The sequence below is a fragment of the Hyperolius riggenbachi genome, chromosome 11 (genome assembly GCF_040937935.1).
Source record: "Hyperolius riggenbachi isolate aHypRig1 chromosome 11, aHypRig1.pri, whole genome shotgun sequence".
Taxonomy (NCBI): Eukaryota; Metazoa; Chordata; class Amphibia; order Anura; family Hyperoliidae; genus Hyperolius; species Hyperolius riggenbachi.
The window spans coordinates 92,321,865-92,345,181 of record NC_090656.1 but is presented as its reverse complement, the minus strand read 5'-3'; the positions used below and the strand labels follow the sequence as shown (position 1 = coordinate 92,345,181).

The following is a 23,317-nucleotide window of genomic DNA, read 5'->3' as shown; positions in this document are numbered from 1 at the left end:
CCTGCCCTTGCGGGCTTACAATCTAGAGGGTAGTGGGGAGGAAACAAAAGGGAAGGAAACACCAGGATTAGTGGGTGAGCCAGTGTGCCTTCAGTGCTGCCTATAGCAAATTATAGGCTTGTCTGAACAGGTGTGTTTTCAGAGTAAGTTTGAGGCTAGATTCACAGTGGGACGTTGCGTTTTGATGCCACGTTAAAGTCGCACCACAAGCTTACAACGCAACGCGCCCAAAAAGTGGCAACGCAGCGTTACCGTCGCATACAGCAGATACAGTAAAAAATACAGGCAATGAAAAGTATGCTTCCAAGTCATTACTGAGCATGTGCAAATAGTCCAATGCAGCTAATAACGTGTATAATGCACTGCATGCAGTACTTTTACTTAACGTGCAGCGTTAGTCACCAACACAACGTGTGCACTGTGAACAGGGCATTGATTTTTCATTGCAGTGAGTTATTCTGCGTTAAATGCTGTTTTAACGCGCAACTTTAACGTCCCACTGTGAACTTAGCCTCAAGGTTTCGAGACTCGTGGCATGACGAACCGGCTAAGGGAGAGAGTTCCAAAGGAAAGGGATAGCCCGTGAGAAGTCTTGGATGCGAGAGTGAGGGCTCGTTTCCACTAGTGCGGTGTGAATCGCCGGGATTCCAACGCTGACGAAATCGCATGCGGATGCGATTCCGCATGCGTTTTTTGCCGCGATTTCGCATAGGCAGGGTATATGCAAATGTAACCATGTCACTGCCTGGTTCAATTTACATTAGTTTTCATGCAAATTCGCGGCAAAAACGCATGTGCGTTTTCCCTATCAAATACATAGCCTGCGAATCGCCTGCATTCCACACGCAGGCGAATTCTGCAGGCTCTACCGTGCAAAAAATGCTGCACAGAAAAACGCAGGAAAAAACAAGGGCCATCCACTTGTATTTGTTATGCGAGTCCGCATGCAGACAACGCATGCGGATTCGCTCTAGTGGAAATAGGCCCTGAGAGGAGGTGACTAACGCTACATTTGGAGAGGAGTCAACAAGGCCTTAACTTAAACTAATGTACAGCACTGTGTAATATGTTGGCGCTTTATAAATACAATAATGTTATGTTATATATCTCTACTGTAAAACATGGTGGTGGCTGGCTGACGTTTTGGGAGCTACAACAGCACAGGAAATTTGAGAATTGATGGCAATGGCAATATGAATGCAGTAAGTTTTTTTTTTTTATATATTAAAAAAAAAAAAAAAAAAAAAAAGCTGGTGGAAAATTTGCAGTCAGCCAGGATGCTGAGCATGGGGGGAAACTTGGACCTTCCAACATGACAATGATCTAGAACACAAGGCCAAGTCAACCTGTTATTGGCCACAGCAACATCAAATAAACGTTCTGGAGTGGCCATGTCAGTCTCCTGATCTCAATATCATTAAGCTTCTCTGGGGAGACCTGAAACATGCAGTTCATGCAACACATCCCAAGAATTGGAACTGGAAGCTTTTTGCTAGGAAGAGTGGGTAGCTTTAGGCCTCTTTTCCATGGGCTGTTGATAGGCAGTGAAATGCCTCTCAATCTCACAATTATTCACCGCTGCCTGGTAACTGCTCACTGCTGCCTGGTAACTGCTTGCTGAGCACACAGTTCCACTGCCCGTGGAACTGAGGCCTTATGCTGGGCATACATGGGTCGACCCAGTGGCTCGATTAGCCACCGGATCGACTCCCGCCGCCGTCCGGATCGATTCCCGCTCGTCCCCGCGAGCGCTTCCTTATCTTCTGCTCGACGCGCTGCTATTGTCCGCCCGCGGGGATCGATCGGGGAATCGATCCGGCGGGTCATCGGACCTGTCGGAAATGATCAATCGAGCCACTGATGGCAAGGGGGAAACGTACCGTGTATCCCCAGCATTATGCCTAGTACACACCATACATGGTTAGCTCCTGCTGTAGAAAACTGCTTAACTGCTAGGCAGATAGATAGTTAGATAATTTGCAACATGTTGGAAATTATCTATCTAGCAGGTAAATCTAACAGAAAATCTTACAGAAAATTGTATGGTGTGTACTAGGCATTACTGTTTGAGAAGATAAATAGACCCATCCACAACTGCCACTAAAGACTTCAAGCTATAATTGATGTTAAAGGGGGCAATACATGGTATTTAGAACTGGGGAATGTAAACGTTTGATCAGTCATTTGGGTAGTTTGAATAGTAGTCATTATGATTTAAAAAGTGTAAACACAGTTGTTTGACAATAAATGTCTTCAGCCAACCACCAACCATGAGTGAGAAAAAGTTTGTGTTATCAATCATATTCTATGCAAAATGGTTACGAAATCATAAATTCTACCAGGTATGTAAATTTATGAGCACAACTGTATAAAATACCAAATGAAATACTGCATGAGAATTCAGTGAGTGAATGTTGCAATTATTTGGTAAATCAAGGCCGCATGTGTGAAAATCTAAGTGAATTTGAAAAAAAAAGACTAAAATACCATGTGGGGTAAATGACCAAAAATTTAATTTTTACCCACTGCATCTTAGAGAATTGAATCTTATGAGCGTTAGAGTCTCTACGTTCTTTTGCTACTAGAAACATCTGTGTATTTCTGCCATCAAACATGCACAGTGTGTGGGAAAAATGTGTATGTCCAAACAAGCTGCACAGTGAGGTCAGAGAGTCCTAGGATTCATTCCCAATAAGGGGACTGGTTTTTGAAATTCTAGCGGTAAGAAATTCCTACGTTTTTGTTAAGATTTTGGGAGAACAAAAGGGTTTCCTTTCCCTGCAGAATTGATTTTGAGTGACACCCCTGCTAATCTTAATAAATACAGTAATTGTATATAATAATTTGTATATGGCTATGGCATAGTCCGTATACAAGGTAGACTTGAAAATAACTTTTAAGCATTTTACATTGAAACATTTCAGCCTCAATTCTTTACAAATTTGTGCCCGTCTGCCGGGTCCCCACCTGGGCCACGTGGTGGAGCGAACTCTCGCCTGTCCGCCACACGGTCTCTGCTGTCCCCGGCGGCTTCGTCACTTCCGAAGATCGGGGCACATGTGTAATATAATGCAGAGGTCAGACACTAGGGACGCTGTGACTATTAGAGTGCTCTAGTATTTGAATTGTGTTGAAACAGCCAACGGAGAGAGAAGAGACCCGAACCGTGCCATGGACAGGTGAGAGTAGCTTTGTTGGTCGTAAAATCAAACAGCGCTACTGACATGCTCCCAATCCATTTCCAATTGGCCGAAATTTTCCATCCTGCACGATCGAGCTAATCGACCAATTTTGGATGAAAATCGGTGGATTGGTAAGCGTTTGCGGCATGGATTTCTAGCAGATTGGATCTGATGATCTAATCAGCTTGATATAGATGGAAAATGTTGTTATGTAAGCTTAAAGGGTAACTGAAGTAAGAGGTATATGGAGGCTGCCATATTTATTTCCTTTTAATCAATACCAGTTGCCAGGCAGCCCTGCTGGTCTATTTCTCTGCAGTAGTATCTGAATAACACCAGAAACAAGCATACAGCTAGTCTTGTCAGATCTGACTTTAAAGTCTGAAACACCTGATCTGCTGCATGCTTGTTCAGGGGCTACACCTAATAGTATTAGAGGCAGAGGATCAGCAGGGCTACCAGGCAAATGGTTCAGGGGGACACGCACAGCAGCCAAAATACCACAGAATAAGTAATAAGTAACCAATCGACAAAAATATAATGTTAAATAAGGAAAAAGAAAAAAGATTTAAGACTTGCTTTAAGAGTATTTACTGAAATGTTAGTTTTCAGAGTATAATCCAGAAGTTGGGGTTAGTAAATCAAGGCTACTAGCAGATGATCAGTTTAATCAGCTGAATATTCAGTGATTTGCTGGTGAGGCTAATTATCCGGATTGTTTTTGTGCTTTCCTATTCTCTTGCGCTTTCATTCTCATGGAATTCCATTAAAAAAATACTCATTTTCTTGTGTTATTCCACACCTATAAGATAATTGAGTCTGGCTGCTTTACTGAGTGATAGCTTTAGAAAGGTTTACAATAAAGATCGGAATAGACCGTTGGCAGTAACAAATTAGTCCTTCATGTCTAATCCATGCCGTTTTTGGAACACCATTTCTAGGTATCTGGACCAGATCTTTCTTTTTATTTCCAAATCTCTTTTGGCAAAATGGCTTGTGAACAGACTGCTGCCTTGGGGAAACATAAGCAGTTCTCACGGACACTGATAAATAAGGCTTAGCATCCTGTGCTAACCATGGTTTAGCTTATGACTCTTGTTTCAGTACCAAGGACAGCGCTGAAGACTGATATTATTACAGTATGTTGTACTAGTGCTTAGTTCAAGGAGAAAAGCTTAGAACCAATAAAACCAGTAGGTATCTATCATGTGCTTTAGCTTCAGGAAAGTGAATTCTTAGTGGTCGCCTGTAGGTTTCTGTATCTGCTATTGCATTGTTACGAGGGTTTTTTTGTAGGAAGCTATGCATATTCTTTCTGGATGGTACTGGCTAATAATAACAGCATTGAGTTTACTGTTTTTCTCTTTTCTTTGGCTCCCGTAGGTGGTGGTCTGGCAGTTGGAACACTACTAATAATAGGTCAGTATTGCTTTTATTTAACCTGATCAGTAGTGTGAGTGACTTCCCTTGGTGTTGTACTGCAGTGTTTTTGTAAATTCAGTGTTGCTCTCAGTCCCCTCTACTTGGATTGCCTTCGACATTCTGGATACCTCTAATTCCTACATGTCAAACTCTGGCCCGCGGGCCAAAGCTGGCCCGCAGAGCCATCAAATTTGATTTGTAAGTGGCTTCCCCAACTTTGCATTATGTTTGGCCCACTCTAGACCCCCAGGGAAGCTATATTGGAAATTAAGCCCTAGATCATCTGGGAAGACATAAGGGCGAGTGAGGGGGAAATTGCTAGACACCAGGCAACTGTATAGGGGAAGGAAGGAGCTCACTAGACACCAGGGAACTATTTAGGGGTGTGGAAGGGACCACTACACACCAGGGAACTGTATATGGCATAGAGGGAGACCACTAAACACTAGGGATATATATAAAGGAGGAAGGAGACCACTAGACACCAGGAAACTGTATAGGGGATGGAGGACCACTAAACACCAAGGAACTGTATAAGGGAGGGAGGACCACTAGACACCAGATAACTGTATAGGGGAGGGATGAGGCATTAGACGCCACAGAACTGTATAGAGGAGAGCAGGGGGGCACTAGACACCCAGGAACTGTATAAGGGAGGGAGGGGCCACTAGACACCAGGGAACTTTATAAGGGAGGGAGGGGCCACTAGTCGTCAGGGATTTGTACAAGGGAGGGAGGGGCCACTAGACAGTACTCTAACTGATAAAAATATTCTGTCTCTTACCTCTAAACACAGATATTTTCTTTAATTAGCCATAGGCAGGCTGATATTTCCAGTACTGTCGACCACTTTGATTGAATTTGTCAGTAATCTTTTTGCTGCCACTTATCCAGTTGATTAACAGCGATTTAGTTTATTGATCAGGCATAGCGCTGATTGAAAGCTGTAAAGTTTTTGTACTTCATGGAGCAATATAAATTAGTAGAGTAGTGAGTTTGATCCAGTTTCTGTGGAAACTGATTAAAACATTTACACCGGTTTTACACTATGCCAGTGCGGTGATTGCTTGGATGGGGAACTTGCCATGGGATTATGTATTTATTTATTTGATTTATATAGCGCCAACATATTATACAGCGCTGTACAATAAATAGGATTACAGGCAATGATAACGGGTGACAGCACAATACAAGGAATAGACAATAGATACAACAATACAGATCATAAGCTATAAGATACTCAACACAATGCAGAGATTGTAATACAATGCCAGATCATACACTGGAGTGGTAGTGGTAGAAGTACAAGTTCCATAAATCTGGGTAAAGTGCACACAGTCAAGTATAATAGACAAGGAGAGAGGACCCTGCCAAAGGCTTACAATCTAGAGGGATCACCACACCACACACATTCTTCTTCTTATGACTCTACAGCAGATGTGTGATAGTGTCATATGCATAGTGCCCCCCAGCCTCCAATCCGTGATATGTCACTGGGATTCTCGTTGTTCACACTTACTGCATGGCCTATACACTTCCTACTCCCCACGCTAACAGAGAAGAGAGCACCCCTCTCTCTGAGAGATGCTATGAGAGCGCCTCACACTATGGGAGACGCGCTATGAGAGCACCCCACACTATGAGAGACACGCTATGAGAGCACCCCACGCTATGAGAGACACGCTATGAGAGACATGCTATGAGAGCACCCCACACTATGAGACATGCTATGAGAGTACTCCACGCTATGAGAGACATGCTATGAGAGACATGCTATGAGAGACATGCTATGAGAGACATGCTATGAGAGACATGCTATGAGAGACATGCTATGAGAGACATGCTATGAGAGACATGCTATGAGAGACATGCTATGAGAGACATGCTATGAGAGACATGCTATGAGAGACATGCTATGAGAGACCCGCTAAGAGAGACCCGCTATGAGAGACATGCTATGAGAGCACCCCACACTATGAGAGAGACGCTATGAGAGCACCCCATGATATGAGAGACCTGCTATGAGAGCACCCCACACTATGAGAGAGACGCTATGAGAGCACCCCATGCTATGAGAGACTCGCTATGAGACATGCTATGAGAGCACCCCATGCTATGAGAGACACGCTATGAGAGCACCCCATGCTATGAGAGACCCGCTATGAGACATGCTATGAGAGTACTCCACGGTATGAGCGCACCCCATGCTATGAGAGACACGCTATGAGTGCACCCCACACTATGAGACATGCTATGAGAGCACCCCACACTATGAGAGACATGCTATGAGAGCACCCCACACTATGAGAGACATGCTATGAGAGCACCCCACACTATGAGAGACATGCTATGAGAGTACCCCACACTGAGAGACACGCTATGAGAGCACCCCACGCTATGAGGGACACGCTATGAGAGCACCCCACGCTATGAGGGACACGCTATGAGAGCACCCCATGCTATGAGAGGCATGCTATGAGAGCACCCCTACGCTATGAGAGCACCCCATGCTATGAGGGACACGCTATGAGAGCACCCCATGCTATGAGGGACACGCTATGAGAGCACCCCACGCTATGAGAGCACCCCACGCTATGAGGGACACGCTATGAGAGCACCCCATGCTATGAGAGCACCCCACGCTATGAGAGCACCCCACGCTATGAGAGCACATCACGCTATGAGAGCACCCAATGCTATGAGAGCACCCCATGCTATGAGAGACATGCTATAAGAGACACGCTATGAGAGCACCCCATGCTGTGAGAGACATGCTATGAGAGCACCCCATGCTATGAGAGCACCCCACGCTATGAGGGACACGCTATGAGAGCACCCCATGCTATGAGAGCACCCCATGCTATGAGAGACATGCTATGAGAGCACCCCATGCTATGAGAGACATACTATGAGAGCACCCCATGCTATAAGAGACGCTATGAGAGCACCCCACACTATGAGACACGCTATGAGAGCACCCCATGCTATGAGAGACACGCTATGACAGCACCCCATACTATGAGAAATATGCTATGAGAGCACCCCACACTATGTGATGCATGCTATGAGAGCACCCCACACTGAGGTACTTGCTATGAGAGACACGCTATGACAGCACCCCATACTATGAGAAATATGCTATGAGAGCACCCCACACTATGTGATGCATGCTATGAGAGCACCCCACACTGAGGTACTTGCTATGAGAGCACCCCATGCTATGAGAAACACGCTATAAGAGCACCCCATGCTATAAGAGAAACGCTATGAGAGCACCCCATGCTATGAGAGGCATGCTATGAGAGCACCCCATGCTATGAGAGACACGCTATGAGAGCACCCCATGCTATGAGAGCACCCCACGCTATGAGAGACACGCTATGAGAGCACCCCATTATATGAGACATGCTATGAGAGCCCCCCATGCTATTAGAGACATGCTATGAGAGCACCCCCACGCTATGAGAGACACGCTATGAGAGCACCCCACGCTATTAGAGACACGCTACAGCACCCCACACTATGGGCTTGATTCACTAACTGGTGCAAACCTAGTTAGCACGCCTAAAGAGATTTGACGTGCTAACTAGTGTGCTAACCAGTTAGCAAGTCCAGAGTTTGCGCGGTTTGCAGTGCGCCGAAAATATTGCGCGGTACAAGGTTAACGTCTCACCCTTCGCGTCAAAAGTGACCCCCAGTGCCCAGGAAACGTCGCACCTAGTGTGACCATAACGGCGCATGGGGTGTGACGATAATCGTCACGTTATCGTCGCACCTTATGCGCCGTTATGGTCGCATTGGGTGCAACTTTTTTTGGGCACCGGGGGTCACTTTACACGCGCAATCTTTTCGGCACACCGCAAACCGCACAATCTGTGGTTTTTGGAGTGATACAGGGCTTTTCACAAGCGTACTAACACTTAGCACTGTTTTGTGAATTCAAGCCCTATGAGAGACATGCTATGAGAGCACCCCATGCTATGAGAGCACTCCATGCTATGAGAGACACGCTATGAGAGCATCCCATGCTATGAGAGACACGCTATGAGAGCACCCCACGCTATGAGAGACATGCTATGAGAGACCTGCTATGAGAGCACCCCATGCTATGAGAGACACGCTATGAGAGCACCCCACGCTATGAGAGACATGCTATGAGAGCACCCCATGCTCTGGGAGACATGCTATGAGAGCACCCCATGCTCTGGGAGACATGCTATGAGAGCACCCCATGTTATGAGACATGCTATGAGAGCACCCCATGTTATGAGACATGCTATGAGAGCACCCCATGCTATGAGAGATGCTATGAGAGCACCCCACACAATGAGAGCACCTAATGCTATGAGAGACACGCTATGAGAGCACCCCATGCTATTAGAGACATGCTATGAGAGGACCCCACGCTATGAGGGACACGCTATGAGAGCACCCCATGCTATGAGAGACATGCTATGAGAGCACCCCACGCTATGAGAGATATGCTATGAGAGCACCACATGCTTTGAGAGACATGCTATGAGAGTACCCCACGCTCTGAGAGACATGCTACGAGAGCACCCCATGCTATAAGAGACACGCTATGAGAGCACCCCATGCTATAAGAGACACGCTATGAGAGCACCCCATGCTATAAGAGACACGCTATGAGAGCACCCCTTGCTATAAGAGACACGCTATGAGAGCACCCCATGCTATAAGAGACACGCTATGAGAGCACCCCATGCTATAAGAGACACGCTATGAGAGCACCCCATGCTATAAGAGACACACTATGAGAGCACCCCATGCTATAAGAGACATGCTATGAGAGCACCCCATGCTATGAGAAACCTGCTATGAGAGCACCCCATGCTCTGAGAGACTAGCTACGAGAGCACCCCATGCTATGAGACACGCTATGAGAGCACCCCTTGCTATAAGAGACACGCTATGAGAGCACTCCATACTATGAGAGACCCCTTATGAGAGCACCCCATGCTATGAGAGACACGCTATGAGAGCACCTCATGCTATGAGAGACATGCTATGAGAGCACCTCATGCTATGAGAGACACGCTATGAGAGCACCCCATGCTATGAGAGACATGCTATGAGAGCACCACATGCTATGAGAGACACGCTATGAGAGCACCCCATGCTATGAGAAACACGCTATGAGAGCACCCCATGCTATAAGAGACACGCTATGAGAGCACCCTATGCTATGAGAGACACGCTATGAGAGCACCCCATGCTATGAGAGACACGCTATGAGAGACACGCTATGAGAGATGCTATGAGAGCACACTATGAGAGCACCCCATGCTATAAGAGACACACTATGAGAGCACCCCATGCTATGAGAGACACGCTATGAGAGCACCCCATGCTATGAGAGACCTGCTATGAGAAACCTGCTATGAGAGCACCCCATGCTCTGAGAGACTTGCTACGAGAGCACCCCTTGCTATAAGAGACACGCTATGAGAGCACCCCATACTATGAGAGACCCCTTATGAGAGCACCCCATGCTATGAGAGACATGGTATGAGAGCACCTCATGCTATGAGACACGCTATGAGAGCGCCCCATGCTATGAGAGCACCCCATGCTATGAGAGACATGCTATGAGAGCACCCGATGCTATGAGAGACATGCTATGAGAGCACCCCATGCTATGAGAGACATGCTATGAGAGCACCACATGCTATGAGAGCACCCCATGCTATGAGAAACACGCTATGAGAGCACCCCATGCTATGAGAGACATGCTATGAGAGACACGCTATGAGAGATGCTATGAGAGCACCCCATGCTATGAGGGACACTATGAGTGCACCCCATGCTTATGGGAGCACTCCATGCTATGAGAGACATGCTATGAGAGCACCTCATGCTCTGGGAGACATGCTATGAGAGCACCACATGCTATGAGAGCACCACATGCTATGAGAGCACCACATGCTATGAGAGCACCCAATGCTATAAGAGACACGCTATGAGAGCACCCCATGCTATGAGAGACCTGCTATGAGAGCACCCCATGCTATGAGAGACATGCTATGAGAGACACGCTATGAGAGCACCCCATGCTATGAGAGACATGCTATGAGAGACATGCTATGAGAGACACGCTATGAGAGCACCCTATGCTATGAGAGACACGCTATGAGAGCACCCCATGCTATGAGAGACACGCTATGAGAGCACCCCATGCTATGAGAGACACGCTATGAGAGATGCTATGAGAGCACCCCACGCTATGAGAGCACCCCATGCTATGAGGGACACACTATGAGTGCACCCCATGCTTATGAGAGCACCCCATGCTATGAGAGACATGCTATGACAGCACCCCATGCTATGAGAGACATGCTATGACAGCACCCCATGCTATAAGAGACGCTATGAGAGCACCCCATGCTATGAGAGACATGCTATGACAGCACCCCATGCTATGAGAGACATGCTATGACAGCACCCCATGCTATGAGAGACATGCTATGACAGCACCCCATGCTATGAGAGACCCACTATGAGAGACACGCGATAAGCGCACGCCATGCTATGAGAGACGCTATGAGAGACGCGATGAGAGCACCCCATGCTATGAGACCCACTATGAGAGCACCCCATGCTATGAGAGACGCGCTATGAGAGCACCCCATGCTCTGGGAGACATGCTATGAGAGCACCACATGCTATGAGAGCACCCAATGCTATAAGAGACACGCTATGAGAGCACCCCATGCTATGAGAGACCTGCTATGAGAGCACCCCATGCTATGAGAGACATGCTATGAGAGACACGCTATGAGAGCACCCCATGCTATGAGAGACATGCTATGAGAGCACCCCATGCTATGAGAGACATGCTATGAGAGACACGCTATGAGAGCACCCTATGCTATGAGAGCACCCCATGCTATGAGAGACACGCTATGAGAGATGCTATGAGAGCACCCCACGCTATGAGAGCACCCCATGCTATGAGGGACACACTATGAGTGCACCCCATGCTTATGAGAGCACCCCATGCTATGAGAGACATGCTATGACAGCACCCCATGCTATGAGAGTCACGCGATAAGCGCACGCCATGCTATGAGAGACGCTATGAGAGACGCGATGAGAGCACCCCATGCTATGAGACCCACTGAGAGCACCCCATGCTATGAGAGACGCGCTATGAGAGCACTCCACACTGTAAGAGACTCGCTATGAGAGCTCCCCACGCTATGAGAGCTCCCCACGCTATGAGAGACACGCGATGAGAGCACCCCATGCTATGAGAGACACACGATGAGAGCACCCCATGCTATGAGAGACCTGCTATGAGAGCACCCCATGCTATAAGAGACATGCAATGAGAGCACCCCATGCTTTGAGAGACATGCTATGAGAGCACCCCATGCTATGAGAGACACGCTATGATAGCACCCCACGCTATAAGAGACATGCTATGAGAGCCCCCACGCTATGAGAGACACACTATGAGAGCACCCCACGCTATGAGAGACATGCTATGAGGGCACCCCATGCTATGAGAGACATGCTATGAGAGCCCCCCATGCCATTAGAGACATGCTATGAGAGCACCCCATGCTATGAGAGACATGCTATGAGAGCACCCCACGCTATGAGACACACTATAAGAGCACCCCACGCTATGAGAGACACACTATGAGAGCACCCCACACTATGAGAGACGCTATGAGAGCACCCCACACTATGAGAGACACACTATGAGTCAACAAACACAACGGGGGTTGTCCACAGACCTCAGGAATCACTCTGTTAATCTCGGGGAGTCACAGATCATCGTAGGAGGTCCATCAAGCCTCCAATCATAATCCAGTCCATACACAATCAATCGATTCCGGACTCAACCCTTGCACGAATAATCTTCAGAATTTATTGTAATAATGTATGCGGTTATACAGCAGACAAAAAAGCACAACGTTTCGGGCTACAAGCCCTTTCTCAAGTGCACTAAAATAAATAAGACATAAGACACACCTTTTTTCTCCCAAAAGTGGGGAAAAAAAAGTCACTACATTATATATTCCTAATACAGGGAGTCCCCAACTTATGAACTTCTGCCTATATGAACCGCTGACGCGATGCAATGTCGAGGACTACCTGTACTGTGTCCTCCTTTGTCCTCGAGTGTGCCCACAATGATCAGCGGCTTCCCCTCTTCCTCATTGTTTCCCTAGTGCCAGCTTCTGCTGATCGCATAATTACACGTGACCAGCACTAGGGGAACAGTGAGGGAGAGGTGTCTGGCCGCTGCGGACGCCCTCGGATTAGGTGAGCGTCCCAATTGGCTTCCGCTGCTATTAACTCTGCACGGGGGGAGTGGAGGACACGGGGACAAAAACAATGACACGGGAACAAAAAAGGAGGAAACGGGACAAATAAGGAAATGGGAACAAACTAAGACATGGGGACAAAAGGAGGGCACAAGGGGACAAAGGTTGACACGGGCAAACGAGGACACCGGGCGACATAAAGGAGAACACTTAGACAAACCTGGACACGTGGACAAAAAGGGGCACAGAGGACGACACTAGGGAAACAGAAGAGGACACAAGGAGGATAGAGGCAGACACAAGGGGACAGAGGAGGACACGGGGGGGGGGGCACAAGAGGTACAAGGGGGGGACACAATAATTAGGGGAGAAAATCTACAAGACACCCCTGCACCATAGACGCACCAGGTTTTGTAAAAAAATTTCCCCGTTTTTTTTTCCTCTAAACCTAGGTGTGTCTAATAGTCCGGAGTGCCTATGGTAAGATATGGTAGTAATCTGTATAATACGGTCATTGAGTGTTTAGTAGCAAAATTAAAGTGTGGTAAATGCAGTTGTATGTAGCAATGTGGTGTTCAGTGGTAACTGTAATGCTTAACAGCAAATGATGGTTACATGAGATATTGATGGATGTACAGAGATGGAAAATGTAGTTCTGTGAAGATGCAAAATGATCAGAAGTTGATCGAGTGAAAGGTTGCCATGCCGGAAGGGTTTTCTATCCAACCAACTTTTTCGGTATTTACAATTTTTTTCCCCTAAGTTGCAGCAATCTCAAGCACACTTGTGTGTTAAAAAACAAAAAAATCGGATTGGTCGAATTGAATCAAAATAAAAAAATAGTACTGTGTGTGGCCACCTTTAGACTCTGCACCACTGCAGGCAGGCATCTGTAACATCCTCTCCCGGTTATATACTTCATTCTGTATGCCATACCAGTGCACACCAGTGGCTGTTTCTTACGCAGAGTTCCTGAACATGGGCTTTGAGCCTGACTTGCTTGCAGCTTATGTTTATGGGACCCTCTTCAGTCCTGTGCCTGGCAGCCCTGCAGGAATATTGTCACACTGCACATCTGATCTACTTGAGTCTCTCCAGCACCATCTGCATCATTAGAGCATTAAATAAGGTAGTGTAATACAACACATAAGAAAACGTGGTTACTGCGCTGTTCTCAAGGGCAATTCCGCGCTTCACATAAGTCTAAACATTACATAAATTTGCCTAGCCCATCCAGTAAAGCGTGCGGAAGATACTTAACATATATTTGCATGAATAGGTTATTTATTTCTCCGTCATTTACTAATGTTGCAGTCAATTTGCTTTCCTCACATTTGCAACATATCCGTTCTGGTGCCAGAAAGTTAGACACGCTAGACGAGACCCACGTGTCCACTGTGTCCCCTAGGAGCCATTGCCAATCTCCCTTTACTATCCTTTTCTTCCAAGAGATTTGCTCCTAGATTATGAAATGAAGACTAAAGGTGGCCATACATCAGGCAATTTGGCAGCCGATCAACCATCCGATTCGATGATTATTATCGCATCGAATGCAAAAGCATGCCCGAGCGACGATGCAACCAATTTCAGGCCAAAAATTGGTCGCATGTATTATTTGGACATGCTGCAAGATGTCGGGCTGACATGCTCGATAAGCATGCAATGGAAACCCCCGGACGCTGTCCTCCCAAGTGTACATATACCCCCCCCCCCCCATTAACCTCTGCACCAGCTGCCGCTGTGCCCGGATTCCTCTTCTGGGTTTGCGTCCCATGTGGCTGCTGGTGCAGTGCAACCAGGTGGGCTGCAAACTTAAAATAGAAGTCCAGACACAGCGAGGGAGAAGTAAAGTATTAAAGCAGAGGTACATCATGTACACTAGGGGGGACAGTGGCCAGGGATGTAGCGTCACAAGGTCTGCTGGTGTATGGGCAGGCAACAGATCTCTATGCGATCAGATTCGATCACAGAGAGATCTGTCTCTTGGTCGACCTGCCCATACATCGTCTCATGTATGAGCACCTTAAAGTGTACCAGAGATGATTAATTATAAAAGATTATCCCTGGGGCTTCCTCCAGCACCATCTGCACGGATTGCTCCCATGCAGTCTTCCTCATCCTCAGTGTACCGGTTGAAGCCCTGTATGTCGGCTCGTGCACCCCCTGTCTCGCTCCCACGGCTGGGAGCGTTCTGCAGTAGTTCTGAGCTTGCTCAGTCCACAGGAGCGCAGCGGGGCTCGCGCACGCGGTCGGGCTGTGCATGCGCAGTGCATCCCGACTGGCTAATCTTACACGGCTTCTACCGGGACACCGAGAAGGTGGAGGAAGACGGAGTGGGAGTGATCAGTGCCAGGGGGGTGGTATGTATAAATCTTTTATAATGAATCATCTCTGGTTTCCTTTAAAGTGTACCAGAGATGGTACACTGGCCCGTATTTATACTTAGGGCTTCCTCCAGCCCCATGAGCAGCGTGGCTACCAACTCTAGATAGTTTGAGCGCTTCATTAAACTTAACGAGCGCTCCACTGAACCCGGCCGGAGCTTCAGGAGTCCCAGTGGCTTCAAAGAATGATGTTCCTGCACTTTGATTGGCCCATTAGGCTGCCTGTTCAGTGGAGCGCTTGTTAAGTTTAACGAATCGCTCGTTAAACTATCAGAGGAGAGTGTAATTTAGCGGGGCATGCTGTGATTACATAGCATGCACTGAGAATTATTATCAAGCGCTGTTGACATTAAAGAGACTCCGTAACAAAAATTGCATCCTGTTTTTTTATCATCCTACAAGTTCCAAAAGCTATTCTAATGTGTTCTGGCTTACTGCAGCACTTTCTGCTATCACAGTCTCTGTAATAAATCAATGTATCTTTCCCTTGTCAGACTTGTCAGCCTGTGTCTGGAAGGCTGCCAAGTTCTTCAGTGTTGTGGTTCTGCTATGAATTCCCCCTTCCAGGCCCCTCTATGCACACTGCCTGTGTATTATTTAAATTAGAGCAGCTTCTCTCTTATCTTTTACAAGCTGGATAAATCGTCCTCTGAGCTGGCTGGGCTTTTACATACTGAAGAATTACAGACAAGGGCAAAGCTGTGTGCAGGAAAAAACAAGCAGCCTGAAACTTCAGTGCATGAGAACTGTAGGGGGAAAGAAACACACAAATGATCTCTTGAGATTCAAAAGGAAAGCTGTATACAGCCTGCTTGTGTCTGGATGTATTTTCTATGTGTGGACATACTGTACATCAACCTACTTCCTGTTTTGGTGGCCATTTTGTTTGTTTATAAACAAACTTTTAAAAACTGTTTTATCCACTTATAATGCAGCGAGGAGCGGCGAAATTGTGACAGAGGGCAATAGGAGATGTCCCCTAACGCACTGGTATGTTTACTTTTGTGTGATTTTAACAATACAGATTCTCTTTAAGCTGCGCTGCTGTAGCATAGCTTAATAAATCAACCCCAAAGGGGTCAAGTAGGAAGCTGAATGATGGGACCAAATAGATTTTGGTCCATATACTGTGCCAGTAGGCCCGGGCCTTAGGACATGCCCACCAAGTATGCTATAAAGTGCCTCTCCTGCCACAGCCTCTGTAGAACATGGAAGCTTTGTGTTATCGATTTTGGATAGCCTATAAGATGTGATTATGTACGGTGGAGTAACTTAATGAATAATTTGTGGGTAGAGTAATACATACTAGCCTGCATCCAGTTCCCAATTACGCATTAAAGCAGGATTAATTTTTTGAGGGGGTTCACACACAAAAACAGGAGTACAAATTCATAATTAAATAAACAGGAGTACCAAAGGAGACCACGGGTACAGTTCCACCCACGGTGTTAAGCAGCTTTTTCAAAGGTCCGACAGCTGGTGGGGAAGGGAGGTAAGAAGTGGTGTGGGTGTGCACTGGGGGAGGGATGGCCTTAAAGGGAACCTTAACTGGCGAGCAAAAAAAAATTCACTTACCTGGGGGCTTTCCCAAGCCTCCCGCAGCCGTCCGGTGCCCGCGCCGGTCCTTCGGTGCCCTCCGGTCTCCCTCCGCCGCTAAGTTTCGTTTTCGGACGACTGCCAGTCGTCCTCGGGCCTCTTCCGCACTCCTCGTCGTAAACTGCAGTAAAGCGCGTCCACATGACGCCGAACGCGTCATGTGCATGACGCCAAACGCGTCATGCGGCGCGCTTTACTGCAGTTTACGACGAGGAATGCGGAAGTGGCCCGAGGACGACTGGCAGTCGTCCGAAAACGAAACTTAGCGGCGGAGGGAGACCGGAGGGCACCGAAGGACCGGCGCGGGCACCGGACGGCTGCGGGAGGCTTGGGAAAGCCCCCAGGTAAGTGAATTTTTTTTTGCTCGCCAGTTAAGGTTCCCTTTAAGGGAGTTCAAGAGGTTGACAGCAGAGGGGGGGGGGATAAGTTTCTATGCCTCAAAGTCCTGGTGGAGATGGCCCGAAACTTATGGCTTGAAGGGAGCTGACTGAAGAAGCGGTGACCAGGGTGTGAGGGGTCACTGGCACTACTCAGTGCTCTGGAGCATAGTTTTGAGTTGTGGAGGAGTTCGAGTGAGGGGAGAGGTCTTCTGACGATTCTCTCTACTGATCTAATGACTCTCGAGTTTGTATCTGAGTCTGGTGGGGGAGCCAGTGTACCAGAGTAGGATGGGTGAGCAGAGGATGGACTTAGTGGTGGCTTTGTAGGTGTAGAAGTTCACCAGCAGCTCCTGGGCCATGCCAAACTTCTTCAGTTGGCGGAGGAAAAATAGCGTCGAGGCGGCATTTGCCTTCCAGCTCAGGTCTTTGGAGATGGTTGTGCCCAGAAGGGGGACACTGGCCACTCTTTCAACCTCTGTGTCATCAGTCTAGATTAGTGGTGTGGGAGCATGCTTCCTGAAATCCAATTTCAACTCAACAGATTTGGCTATGTTGAGGACCAGCCTGTTCTCCCTACACCACTGGAATATCCTTTCAAACTCCTGACGATAGTCCTACTCATCATAGTTTGTTACAAGGCCAATGATGCTGGTGTCGTCGGCAAATTTGATGGCTTTGACAGAGGTGGATCTACAGTTGTGTAGAGTGAGAACAGGACTGGTGACAGGATGCAGCCTTGTGGGGGCCCCCATGTTTGTTACGCTTGGTTGAGAGGCGACATCCCCCAGCTTAACAACTTGGGACCTGTTGGTCAGGAAGTCTGTCATCCACAGGATGATATTGAAGGATGGACATTCAGTGCTGCAAGGTTGTTTTGGAGCATGTGGGGGCAGATAGTGTTAAAAGCCAAGCTGAAGTCCAGTAGAAGGATCCTGATATACAAGTTCAACCTGTCCAGGTGGTCATTCATGAGCTCTATGCAGTTATTGATGGCATCATCTGTAAATCTGTTTGCTCTATAAGCGAACTGGAACGGATCCAGAAGGGGCGAAGTAGAGAGCTTAAGGTGGGACAAGACCACAGGCTTGTAGTTGTTGAGGTCAGAGTTTCCTTACTTTTTGGGGACAGGGATGATAGTAGACTTTTTGAAGTATGCATGAATTTGACCTTCCTGGAGGGACCTGGCATAGATATTGGTGAGGATGGGAGCAAGCTGCCGTGAGCAGGTTTTCAGGCAGGCTGATGATGCCATCAGGACCAGAGGCTTTCCTGGCGTTCAGCATTGACAGATGGAGTAGGACATCAGCCTCACTCATAGCTGGAGGTGGTGGGCTCAGGTCTAAGGCATTGTCATCAGTGACTGAGGTATGGGCGGATGCCAATACTAGTTGCACTTATGCCCCCTGGTTCTTGAACCTGCAGTAGAAGTTGCTGAGATTCAAATTCTTTATTTCAGGACATATCCATTAACGCACACATAGATGAAAGCATCATATAACTGACATGTTTCGAGCTACACTAGCTCTTAATCATAGCTATGATTAAGAGCTAGTGTAGCTCGAAACATGTCAGCTATATGATGCTTTCATCTATGTGTGCGTTAATGGATATGTCCTGAAATAAAGAATTGGAATCGCAGACAAGTGCAGATCTTCTTTTCTACATTTCCTTGGGCTTGCTGACCTGGTCGTGCACTGTTGCGAAGACAGGTGGGCTGAAGCGGTGTTCACACCTTGTTCTATAGAAGTTGCTGAGGTTGCTAAAATACTTGATGGATTCTAAAGTATTCTGAGAATGAAGGGCAGAACTCCTGGATAAACTACGGCGTTGTAAATAATTTGTGGTGCCTGATGATAAATTTACTACTTTTTTGTAGGTGTTTGCTGAACCACCTGGCAAAGGTGATAGTCTCATCCAGGGATAAAATTAGCATTGGGGAAAATTTCTGTCATGAAGGATGGCTTTGACTGTAGGGAATATTTGAAAGGGCAAGTCTTCCACAACAGAAATGAGTGAGCAGATACAGAGGACTTGGCACTGATCACAAACAGGTCTATGTTGTGTTCCTTCATCACACCTTTCATAGTAAAGGGCGTAAAAAGGTCCGATTCTATGTGTACCCCGGCAGGGGTTAAACGAGTAGCATTCACCTGCACCAGTTGTGCTAATTGGGCTGCTTTGTAATAGGTGGACAGCTGGGGAAATCCTAAGCCACCTCTGTTCCTAAAACACAGGTGGCTTAGCTTTGATCCTAAGGAACTTACTGTGCCATAAAAATTGAAAACACAGTTCCTATAAAGCCTTAAAGTGGACCTGAACTCTTGCACAGGATGCAAGAAAAACAGTGAGAAATGCACCCTGTGTTTTTAGAGAGAAGAGCCTGTCTAATTCCCCTCATCCAAGTAATCACAAGTGTAATTTGATCTCTCTGCTGTGTCAGCACAGAAATTCGGCAGACGCAGCTATGTAAACACAGCATGTTAACTCTTTGTTTACTTCCATGAAAGCAGGAAGTAAACGCACTGTGGAATTATTGCAGGAGTCCTGTAAGCTGTAAGAAGTATTTTTCCTTAAAGGTTATTATGGTGTTGCTTATCTTTTAGAGCAGAGAGGAAGTTCTGAGTTCAGGTCCTCTTTTTTAAGATCCTTCATGGGGACATGGAAGACTCTAAACAGATATAAAATATGATGTAATAAAGTAATTTTGAGAGCCTGTTTTTTGTCTGAGAAGGATAAATTGTATATGCTCCACTCAGAGAGGTCATTGGAATGCTTGCGAAAGATAGCTGGGTAGATAACCTTGAAAAACAGCTAGTCTGTTTGTGGGAGGTGTATCCCTAGGTATTCAATTTATATATATATATATATATATATATATATATATATATATATATATATATATATATATATATATATATATATATATATATATATATATATATATATATATATATATAAATATATATATATTGGTATATCAGTATATCAGTTTAAGGGATTTGGCTAGATGTTTGACATCTGTACTGGACATATTGCTAATCATTCATTCTGATTTCTCAACATTAAAGCAGTAGGATCAGCCATACTATGCCAGGGAAAAAACACATATATAAATACTTGATCTACTTACATAATACATGTATTATACTGTCCACGTTTTGATTTCAGTGAATGTTATATAGTAAATTATGAGGATTCTGTTCCTGGTGGGGGCCATGTCTTTTGCCCACAGTTAAGGCTAACTCGTGATGTCATTTCTGCCCTTTACTTTTTTTTCTTGTCTCCTCCAATCGCTGAGTCGCCTCAGCCTTGCTTGTAAACACGAGTAGGGGATTAGGTTTCAGATAAGAAGCTGGCAGGGAAATAAAGGAAAGAGGAGGAATAGATCAGAGATAAAAAGAACCCCCAGCATGCAATTCTTTGGCACGATTACTAAAGGGCCAGTGCTCCTTAAGTATGTGATAACTCCAGATCATAACAGCAGAAAAAGTTTTGAAAGTTTTGAATGCAGGATTAGCATCTTTATCGCTTAAAGGGGAACTGAAGAGAGAGGTATATGGAGGCTGTCAAGTTTATTTCCTTTTAGACAATACCAGTTGCCTGGCAGCCCTGCTGATCCTCTGCCTCTAATACTATTAGCCATAGCCCCTGAACAAGCATGCAGCAGATCAGGTGTTTCAGTGGTTCAGACTTATAAGTCTGATCTGACAAGACTAGCTGCATGCTTGTTTCTGGTTTTAATCAGATACTACTGCAGAGAAATAGACCAGTAGGGCTGCCAGGCAACTGGTATTGATTAAAAGGAAATAAACATGACAGCCTCCATATACCTCTCTCTTCAGTTCCCCTTTAATACACTCAGACCAGTTGCTGTTGAAATTTGATTTTTATGGTGACGATACCGCTTTAAGTTTGAATCCTGAAATTTGGGAGACATATGAGATCACTTTTAGAAGGTTTGAAATAGATTTTTGTAGGCTTGTGAGGGTAAGTACCTCCTTCTTCTTAAAGGGGAAATGAAGAGAGAGGTATATGGAGGCTGCCATGTTTATTTCCTTTTAAGCAATACCAGTTGCCTGGCAGCCCTGCTGATCCTCTGCCTCTGATACTATTAGCCATAGCCCCTGAACAAGCATGCAGCAGATCAGGTGTTTGAGACTTTAAAGTAAGATCTGACAAGACTAGCTGCATGCTTGTTTCTGGTGTTATTCTGATACTTCTGCAGAGAAATAGACCAGAAGGGCTGCCAGGCAACTGGTATTGACTAAAAGGAAATAAATATGGCAGCCTCCGTATACCTCTTGCTTCAGTTTCCCTTTAATAACTTATTTAAATGTACTAACTAGAGGCAATGTGCCTGGATATATGTGTTTTTTTTCCTGCTTCGTGCTTCTTCTGATCTCAATGAAGGGTCTGTTAAATGCGGGTAGCTTTAAAGGAAACATCAGGCTTTAATAAAAAAAAAAAAAACATATCTACTTACCTGGGGCTTCCTCATGCCCCTGGCAGTCTGTGTCCCTCGCCACAGCGCCAATCCCAGCCGTTATCCCAGGGTCCCCTCCGTAGCAGCTGGCGAGGTTAGCGGCTTCTGCGGCTGCGCCGCTCGTGGGTGCACGGCCGGGAGTGTTCTGCTATGGAGAGGACCCCGGGACAACGACTGGGAGCGGTGCTGCGGCAAGGGACACATAGGCTGCCAAGGGGCTGGAGGAAGCCCCAGGTAAGTAGATTTTTTTTTTAGACACCTGATGTTTCCTTGAGGCTGGCTTCACACTGAATATGGGCGTCAGCGGCGTGGTGCAGCGGCCATGCTGCACCGCCAAAAACAGGCCTTCGGGCAATACCGCATTACTGTGTGGTATTCCCCGTCTGGCATTCCTCCAAACAGGAAGTGCATGGAAGTTTTTTGTAAAAATACACTTCTGCGCATGCGCGTCGCAATGTTGTCCCACCGCCGCCGCCAACACTTTTATAATCTCTGCGTTGTCATAGACTTACATGACTTCCGGTTAGACGCAGATTATGTCGTTTTGGAAGCGTACATCCTGATAAAGCCCACGTTTGGGCAAAATGCATAGATGGGAGGAGCCACTGTGAACAGTGAGGATGACCTCGTCTGAAGCCCGAGTCCCCTCACCCCGCATGGCTGCAGGACTGTAGCGGATAGAGCGAAGGGAAACCGGAGCTTCCCCCAGCAGTGTGCACACTGATCCGAATGGCCTGGCCTTAGTGGTGAGAAATCACCCGTATGCCATTGTGCATTATGCATGTTAGTTTCAGGCATGCTTTCATGCTACAGCTGTACGTTTGCCTTTATATTGAACGTTGTGCTACATGCTGGCTTTACGCTTGCCTTCTATGAAACCACTTTACACTCGCTTCTATATTGAACTCTGCGTCAAGTTCTGTCATGGCTATATGTCCATATGAGCAATAATTTGCATGGGACTGCTCTTTTGAAGTTAATAATTGCAGATGAACAATAGTAAAAGAATGGACCTGTGATGGATCTATACTGATTTTTGCTTCCATGGCTGTCTTGAAGGAATCATTCTCCTATATGCAGAAACAACGCAGGATTATATTTGTTACTGCATTTGGAAACAGTTGCTCATGTCCACTATTGCATATTGTAGTGATACTAATCATTGTGGCTCATGCTTATTGGTAGCTGCTGTTTGTAACCACCTGTTCTTACCGGCCAATACTTTAGTACGTGTGCATTTTTATGGGTGGGTGGGGTCGACCCATACTGTTATCAGCTGTTCATTTTAAATAGTTTTATCTTGTATGTTCACCCTGATGGATTGGCTTAATTTGTCAGATACATAATCTTTTTCTATTGAATAAAGAGTCTTTCTATTTTTCCTATTTATGTGAGGCTCATAATTGCAGCAATCCTCTTTTCTTCAATTCCTTTTGTCAAAAACCTGAGCAGTTCTTGCCTTTTTCATGATTGCTAACTCAGTTAAGGACCAGCCTTTAAAGGGATACTGTAGGGGGGTTGGGGGAAAATGAGTTGAACTTACCCGGGGCTTCTAATGGTCCCCCACAGACAT

The 23,317-nt window shown here is 46.3% G+C and overlaps 1 protein-coding gene across 1 annotated transcript in view; it reads left to right on the top strand.

Annotated features, from left to right (window-relative positions):
* ELP4 (elongator acetyltransferase complex subunit 4) overlaps positions 1-23,317 on the top strand; it is a 477,499-nt gene that overhangs the window by 4,812 nt on the left and 449,370 nt on the right. Inside the window, exon 2 of the mRNA XM_068261125.1 lies at positions 4,566-4,601. Within this exon, the coding sequence (XP_068117226.1) occupies positions 4,566-4,601 (36 nt within the window). The remainder of the gene's footprint in view (positions 1-4,565; positions 4,602-23,317) is intronic.